The sequence below is a fragment of the Benincasa hispida genome, chromosome 10 (assembly GCF_009727055.1).
Source record: "Benincasa hispida cultivar B227 chromosome 10, ASM972705v1, whole genome shotgun sequence".
NCBI classification, from domain to species: domain Eukaryota; kingdom Viridiplantae; phylum Streptophyta; class Magnoliopsida; order Cucurbitales; family Cucurbitaceae; genus Benincasa; species Benincasa hispida.
Genome location: NC_052358.1, coordinates 19236722 through 19245746, shown reverse-complemented (window position 1 = coordinate 19245746; position 9025 = coordinate 19236722). Strand labels below are relative to the sequence as shown.

The 9025-nt window shown below is 36.2% G+C and overlaps 1 protein-coding gene across 1 annotated transcript; it reads right to left on the bottom strand.

Annotated features, from left to right (window-relative positions):
• Positions 1-7758: 7758 nt before the first annotated feature.
• Positions 7759-8456, bottom strand: LOC120088958 (protein PXR1-like). Its single transcript, XM_039046394.1, has 2 exons — positions 8139-8456; positions 7759-8037 (listed from the first exon to the last, which is right to left on the bottom strand). Exons 1-2 carry the CDS (start codon positions 8454-8456, stop codon positions 7759-7761), a joined length of 597 nt encoding a protein of 198 aa, XP_038902322.1.
• Between the last annotated feature and the right edge of the window lie 569 nt (positions 8457-9025).

Here is a 9025-nt window from a genome sequence, read left to right as displayed (position 1 = left end):
AATGACCTAATAACCCAGAACTTTTTTATGTCGGACCCACACTAAAAAAATTTGGATAGGTTTAGTAGAATATAAAAATTTGAAAATAGGAGATTAAATGAAAACAGGGTTTGTTTCATATGTGTTTTGTAAAATTCAGAAATTGAATTCTTGCAGTTACTTCCTAAATATTAGTGGACACTCGATTATCGTTCATTTATTTATGAATATATTTTAGGTTTAGAAAATGTGTAATTATTGTTTTGTAAAATTATATAATTTATAGAAAATTTTGAAATTTTTTTTCTTATAGTTTGGAGTAAATTAAAATTTAAGTCTTATAGTTTATAATTATATTTTTTTATAAAAACTTCATAATAAATATTTCCTATAGTAAGAAAATTTAACAAACCATGTGTACTATTAAAGCATAAGAACTAAATTCTAAATTTTAAAACCTTTAACTTTATCCAAACCATAGGAACCAAACTTGAAATTTAACCTAATTTAATTTATGATATATTACAGATTACGTATTTTAATTTTTTTAAAAAAATTGAATTGGATATATAACACGACACGTTATATTTCTAATTATTTTTTAACTTTTAATTAATATAATTTGCATATAAAATTTTCAATTTCAAATTCAAATTCTTGATACAAGGAAAACATAAAATGTTGTTTTCGGAGTTCGCACGGTCTAGATTACAGAATCCGAAAATAGTTTTCAAAAATAGAATTTGGGTTGTCTGTCAAACATATATTCTTTGAATTCAGTGAATCTGAAAATATGAAACAGACTCTAGATTGCGAACCAAACAGACCCTTTATTAATTGTGACCTTTTTACCATGTGAAATTCCTCAAATACCTTCGCTTAAAGACCCATTTAACGAGTGCGCCTCTTACAAAATAAACAATTCTTCACATTCCCTCCCACACGAAGCTTTCTCTCAGGTTTCCCTCGATTTTTCTTTCATCGTCTCCGAATGTTTCAATCTCGTTCGCCTTCGTTTCAACTCTGTATTCACCATTCCAGTAATCTGAAAGGTATGTTACTCTTGCATTGTTGTCTGAATGTTTAGCCACAGCAAGAGGTATATAATCGTTCAGTATATGGGTTAGGGTTTGTATAGTTTTTAATATTATATCGCATAGGTTAATATACTAGATCACATAAATTTATATAATTGAGTATATAGCTTTTAATATTAGATTGTATAGCTTTTAGTACTAGATCGTATAACTTATATATAATCGGTCATATAGTTTTTAATACTAGATCATATAGTTTTATATAATCGATCATATAACTTTTAATACTCGATCTTATAGCTTTTAATACGCAATCGCATAGCTTTTAATACCTGATTGTATATGTTTACTAGATTTAAGATGACGTATTCAGTGCTAGTTGAGAAATATTTTCCTGCTAATGTATCTTACCTTGTCACATAGCAAGACAAATGCATTGATCAAAAAGAAGTTGACTAAAATACAAATGGGCATGTTCAAGAAAAACATGCTTTGGTCCACTATTGGATGTCAATCTTGTAAGGATAACAACTCTAACGCAAGGGAAGAACCAAAACCTAACTCGAAATTAATTTAGAATCCAAAATATCAGTATATTGACAAAACATACAGAATAAAACAGAGATATAAAAAACTTCGACCTATTGTATAAATTACGTTAAGCATGTTTTACCTTTTTGGGAATTTAATTTTACAGAGAATGAAAATTGCCATTTACTCTCATTGACGACTCGAATGAAAATACCAATTCTTCTTAGGATGAAATTTACGAACATCACCACTTGGAAACCTCCATATTGTTTGAGAAATTGAGATTATTAGTTTGTGGGAACCAATCTCAAATTGAAAAAAGAAAATCACAAGAATAGTGTGGCTTTTCCTGAGAGAATTTTAAAGAGAGTTTTTTCAACAATAACTTTATGTGATCAATTTGTGATCACATATATTTTTTTTTTTTCATCTCCCTTCTCCATATCTATTTAGGCACGAGAGACTATAGGAAAGAGTTAAACGTGGGAAGTGTTCCACATTTTCTGTTAACTCTTATACGTGGGAGTTATTTTTTAAAACTTATTTAATTTAAAATTTAAAATTAAATAATTAATTTAATCAAAACAATTAATAATTAATTATATCTAATTTAATTAATGATTTTATTTAAATCATATTTAAATGAATATCTCTCACATAACCTATAGTTTTAATTCGATTAATTTAATTAAATCAAATTTATTTATTTAACTAATTAATTAATCTTTCAATTAATTAATTACTAAATTAAATATCACATGTCTAATTTAACCTACATTTTAATCACATTCAATTGTATTTCTCTCATAATCTATAGTTTTAATGTGCATCTAATGCGCATTAGTTTTAACCTATGGTTTTAATATGAATCCAGTTCATATTAAACTAATATTTGAACTCCTTTAAATATCTAATTATTTCATAAATTAATTTTGAATCATATCCAAAATTAAATTTATATTATAATGTTTAATTAAAATATAAACTTTATATTATAATGTATCATTATACATTATACTATTTTCCTAAGTGAATTTGAACATTTCAAACTTTATTCAACACATAATTACCTCAGTACCCTTTACGAGCTAGGAAGAGGACCTAATGGACCTACATATCAGAAATTCCAAGATATTAGATTAATTGGCTAAACTCATTAACCACATTAATCAATATTCGTTAATTGTGGGTACACTCCATTAAATACCTACAACTGTACTATTCTCATTGTAGATATATTTATATGTCCACAAATAAACCAATAATAGGAAGTTAGTCCTTCACGGGTGTTCGTAACATCAATTGGGTCAAAATGATCATTTTACCCCTGGGTTACTTCTATATCATTAAGTATCAGTGCTTCTCCAATGAACAACCAGTTTTTTGTCCAATCATTAAATAGAAATCCCTATCGAGCCAATAACGGGGGAAGGCCTTTTGTTCAAGATCCAGAGACACCACTTAAGGGAACATTCACCTACTTATCCTAAAGTCGGGAATGAGTGAACATCTTGTATCATCATGTCTCCAACTCCCCTATCAGTCTTGTCCCCAAAATGGTAGGTATATTGAGTCGGTGAACTAGGCACTCTCACCCATACAAATGAAAGGACAATCCCTCGTAAAAAATAGTTCATAATACACTCATAATCGAGACTAAGTTGCCTAGGTCATCCTATTAAAATAGAAACTTAACTAGTCAACGGAATTACATATAGTGGTTACTATTTCACGGTCTGGTCTTATGCAAACTCATTGCATATGATATCCTCACTCGCATGTCACCTACATGAATGCATTGGATCATTGTGTTTGTATTAAATACAAAGTGGGTCGTATCCGGGATAAGGTACCTAGCTCAAACATCACAAGGAATAAGGTAACATTCACACAAGATGATTTTAATTTGGTTACTGGGTTGTGGTCGACTAAGGACATATTGGAAAAGGATACCAATAGTGAGAGGCTGCGACATCTCATCCTCAAACCGAAGGTAAATAACAAGCCAATTGTCTACAAGAATGTTGAGTCTGTATTTGAAAAGTTCAGATTTCTGAACAACGAAGATGTCGTGAAGGTTGAATTGGCATTATACATTGAAATGGTGACGATGGGGAAAGACAAGAAAACTAAACTCGATTTGAAAACACTTGGAATTGTTGATGACACTGAACTTTGGAGTTCCTATGATTGAGCCACCAAAAAGAAAGGTGCACCTTGTTGGTATAGGTAGTAACTTTCAATTGTTTTAAGCCTTTCTTAACCATACTTTCATGTCCTCAAGATCCCTCTCATTCGGATGTGATATCGGTTCATTCATGTACCCCTCATAAACTCGGGTCGTTACATGTTGTATACTAACAATGTTTGTCTATTTAATGGTATAGGTATGGGCTTACGAGATATTGTCCTCATCTAATAAGTTCATAGCTACTAAAGTCAGCAAGAATGCAATCCTACATATTATGAGATAGACATATTCTTAAGCTCCATCTTGGAAGATGTTAGAGAGGGATGTCTTCCAACCCAAAAAAGTAAGAATGTGATTCTATATACACAACCATTTAATTTAAAATGTGAGATCGTTTAGCTTAAATTGGACGATCGTTGACATTTAACTACACGATTGTATATCTTAAATTGTGTGAGCGTATATCTTTTGTGATTGTATATCTTAAGTTGTGTGATCGAGTAACCGACTAATAACTATTTGTCATTTGTAGCTGACTTGTTCTCATCTTTTATATACAGACTATTGTTATATCTGAAGGAATCTATGAAGGCCCTGAGCGGAAACGTGGGAATCGGTCCCAATTTTATTTTACAAAATATAAATTATTCAGTCAACTTAAAATTTACAACATGCCGAAAATTTGAAAAAAATGATTAGAGAGGATTTACCCTTGAATAACCTTTCTTCACGAATTCCCTCTTCCAAAATGTCACGAACAAAAACAATCGATCCAAATGGTCACCACCAATTGGACCCTCACGTATTCTCTTTTAGGATGAGAAACACTAAGGTGTGGGCTCTTAGTTTATGGAAACGAGGGAGAAAAATTGAGAGGAAATGGAGAGCAATTTGGGATTTTTCTCACGGAAAACTTTTGGATCAATCTCTGTCAATCTCTTTTGTGAAGAAGAAGAAAAATTTCCAAAATTCTTAGCCACTCCCACACGTTGTCAGTTGAGAGAGATCAAGGGAGATAAGTTATTTCCCTCCCTTAAAAAAATCAAAAAATTAATTACTACCAGGAACTCCAATAGTATTTGAATAATTAATCAGACTTATTTAATTAAATTCAATATCCATTAACTACCGGGCACTACACTAAAGACTGACAGCTGCACTTTTCACACTACAGATATATTTATATGTCTATTAGATATAACCAGTCAACAGCGCGATGGTCCTTCACAAATTGCTCGTAAGTACAACTAGGCCAAAATTATCATTTCGTCCCTGTAGTTACATCTAACTCTTTAAGTACCACTGATCCATTTAATGAACAACAAGTCATAGTCTAACTATGACCAAACCCCTCTCGGGCCAAGAGAGGGTGTGGCACCACATTATTCAAGCCTCGGAATCAATCCTTAAGGGAGCAATTTCTTTACTTACCTCGACATTAGGAAAAGAGCGAATTTCATCTTGTGTAGTTGTGTTTCTAGCTCCCCAATCAGATAAATCTTCGAAATGGTAGGCTTATTGAGTCGGCGATTTGGCCACTCTCACCTATACAAATCAAATGACCGCCTTCATAGGCAAGAGTTCACAACTTGCTCAAGATTCAGATTATGACACCAATGGTCATTCTGGTGAGATGTAAGTCTCTATTATGAACGGTGTTATATAATGAGACTAGTCATTTCGTGGTTCGGTCTTATACAAACTTCTCTGTATAGAACACCCCCCTCCCCGCTTACATGTCTCCACATGAATGATCAAGATCAGATCATTTGTAACACTTTACAACAATTGTAACATCTATAAAGTGGGTCGTCTCGTAGTGTCACCAGGATAAGGTATCCGACCTTATTTCATCTACTATAGACCATTTAGGTTATCACTTAAACATGATCCACCTAGTCTCTACATACATGTTTAAGCTACAAATGATAACCTTGGATGCTAGTTTATTGGTTTGTGGGTTTAATGCTATTAAATGTCAAATAAAATATCTCATATTTTATTAAATAAATAAAATATTTTTACGATGCAATTACAAACTACAAGACCCTACGAGATTTAGGGCATGATCTGAGCAGATAATATAAAAAATATGCAGTATTTAAGAAAATATGTCCATTGTTAAAAATAATAATAATAATAAGAAGAAGAAGAAGAAGAAGAAGAAGAAGAAGTTATGCAAAACTCCAATGTTAGCGCAAAGGAAAATTTCAAAACTGCACCCAACCTGATAAGAGTTTAGTTATGAAAAGAGTCTGCGCGTAGTTGGATGTTCGTATGACACCCGTGGGGACAAGCCAAAACGAAGAGTGTAACCATGATCAACTGTCTTGAAGTGAATAAATGACACAAGGTTTTGACTCACCACATATAGATACATCAAGTTGTTTTGGTAAAGAAGAGATAAACATTCTATTTCGAAAACTAGAAAAGTGTCTTTGAGCAGAATTTTGTTACATAGAAGAATAAAGTAGGGCTCGCTAAGAATTAGCAAGGATAGAAGGAAAGTGCGATGTCAAGTAATGTGCCTAAGTGTAACATTCGGAGCAACCAATCATCGAAGAAATATAGAATAGGAATGGAGCATGATTGCCTTAGTAGAAGATATGCAAGTTATTTATGCCACCTTATCTAGATATTGCGGCCAAAAGTTAGTAATTATGCGCCAATTGTATGAAAATTATCCTATAATTGCAATAATTATAAATGTTTGCGATTGCACCCACTAACACCAAAAAGATGGAAGACAAGTCGAACTTTACTCTGTTTTGCAGAAGACCAAGTCACCGCTTGTGCTTAAGGCTCACGAGAGACCAATCAATGCATCTCTGTCACATTGCGGCCATCAATCAACAATAAAGAGACGAACACCGCAAGGGTGGCGCAATGTATCAGTCGATCCGAGAGCTGTGTTTCAACCGCATGCGATAATAAAAACAAACACCGCATGTGAACCTATGATCGAAAGATGCAGCTGAGCAACGCAAGAGCGAAGGATTGAGACACATGTACAACTAACGGTTGTGTAGAATTGGCGGTCTGATTGCATAACAGAAGGAATAATATCCCTTCATCTTCAGAATTACCATAACCACAAGTGGGGACCACAAAGTCGGAGTCAAAGATCTGCACCTATAAATACCCCATTGATTTCAGAGAAAAGTATGCTACTTGATACGGGGCTAAATACTGCTAGATTGTAAAGAGAAGGCTTATCCATTACTACCTCAAATTGTTGAATAAAGAAGTGATGTTGCTGAGATACAAGCTCTTGCTGTTGAGAGAAGAGGGTTCACATTTCAGTTAACTCAGCAGCCAAGGAGGTGGAGGATGGTTGTGCCTGCGATGTCTCGCCAACACCGGTTTGGGGGTGGGTAGATGTGCCTTCACCCAAATCATGTGGGTCATCAACTTGCAGTGGTGGGATGATGGGGTGTGGTGATGAAGTTATTGGTGAAGGTGGGGCTGCTGGGTGAATAACAGGAGAGTTGTAGACAAGAGGAAGGTTTGTAAATTATTCGTGTAAAGGGGAAGAGGGTTGTGCTGACGGGCTCGGAGGGTTTGAAGATTGGATAACTAAGGGAAAAGGGTTTGTGGGCTCTGGATCTTGCGCTGGTGACTCATGAACCCTTTATTTTCCCTTTTCTTTTCTTCGTCTTCTTTTTGGTCTGGGTTCCTGCGGTGCATTCAGATCGATCGCAGGTCTCTTTGCTGGTAGCTCAGGGTAATTTGAGGAATCCTTGAGAAGCATCCTCAATATTTTGATGTTGATTAGGCCGTGGACTTCTGGAATGGGCTTCTGATCAATGCCTACACCTACAGTTAGGCATAAACTTGAGACAATCTACAGGAAGAAGTACTGCCTCTGTATATGCCCCACCAATGCTCTGATCTGCCCTGCATCAACCTCTCCACGTCGATAGGAAGGCCGCAAGCAATACAGTATGCGGCCATTACCCGATCCCTTGATACAGTTCTATCGTGCGTTGTTGTGATCAACCGTTTCTTGACCAGATAAACTCAGAGCCTTCCCTCCGGTAGCAAATACTTATACTCTAGGGTGTGGATGCCTTTAGGTGAGACCGACCATCTTGTACTCGGTTGCGTTAGTACCCTCAGCGCGTCTGCCATCAGTTCTTCTGTAGGATCCTCAACAATCTTATTCCCTGGTGCATCAAGGTTGTCCTTCATTTGATATAGCTCATTGATATCCTTTGCGCTGAAGTGTACTGTCTCTCCCTTAAAAGTCACCGCATCCCTATTTTCGTGCAGACGCCCGCGGTAGAAGTCCCGCACTACCTGAGGCACGATGATGGATGGGCATTGACAAAACGTGTCTCATCCATGATCCACAATGACGCTCGTGATGAGGTCAGGTAGTGGGGTCGGCACTGTCTTGCCTTTTCCTCTTCTCTTAGGTGCCTTTTTTCATGCCGGCGCAATTTTCTTTCCTCTTTCTCCTTCTTCTTCCTCTCTTTCTTGACCTCTTCATCTTCGTCATCATTCTTGTGCTCTTTGTTCTTTCTTGCCTTGCGATGACGTGAAGACTCCTCCTCTCCAGCCTTCTTTCCCTTGCTCTTCTTCTTCTTCTTATCTTTCTTCTCAGCCTCTTCTGGCTGCTTCTCTCTCTTCTTCTCTTCCTTTTCGGCCTCTGCTACCTTCTTCATATCTTTCTTCTCGGCCTCTTCTGGTAGCGCACCCCCTGCAACCTTCTCCATCGCAATGCCAAGGGTTACTAATGCGACCTCCGCTTCCCTGGCCTCTTCGACTGCGATCTCTTATTCTTCTCTTTCCTTGATCGCAATTTCCTCGTCTTCTCTTCTTGGAGGCTCTTCATAATTTTTTGCGATGACATGGGACCAAGACATCATTTTTCTTTTCTTTTTCGTCAACCACCACTACTTCATCCTTTACTGTTTCATCTGCCATTACCGCCGCTTCCTTCTTCGTGGGCAGTGGTTGGTTTACAACCCCAGCCTCGGGCAGTCCACCTCTTTGCTTCAAAGTACTAAGGATATTGCCAAACACCTCTGTATCATCGCGTCTCTTCCTTTCGCTTTCAGTTGAGATGGAAGGTGTAGGCCTGTCTCTTATACACATCTAGATGTGTATAAGAGACAGCCTCTTTGCTTCAAAGTACTAAGGATATTGCCAAACACCTCTGTATCATCTCGTCTCTTCCTTTCGCTTTCAGTGGAGACGGAAGGTGTAGGCAGGCTCTCGGCGTTTCCTCCTCTCTTGAATACAGAAGGCCTAACGGCCAAAGGGTTTCTCCGGGTTCTTCCGG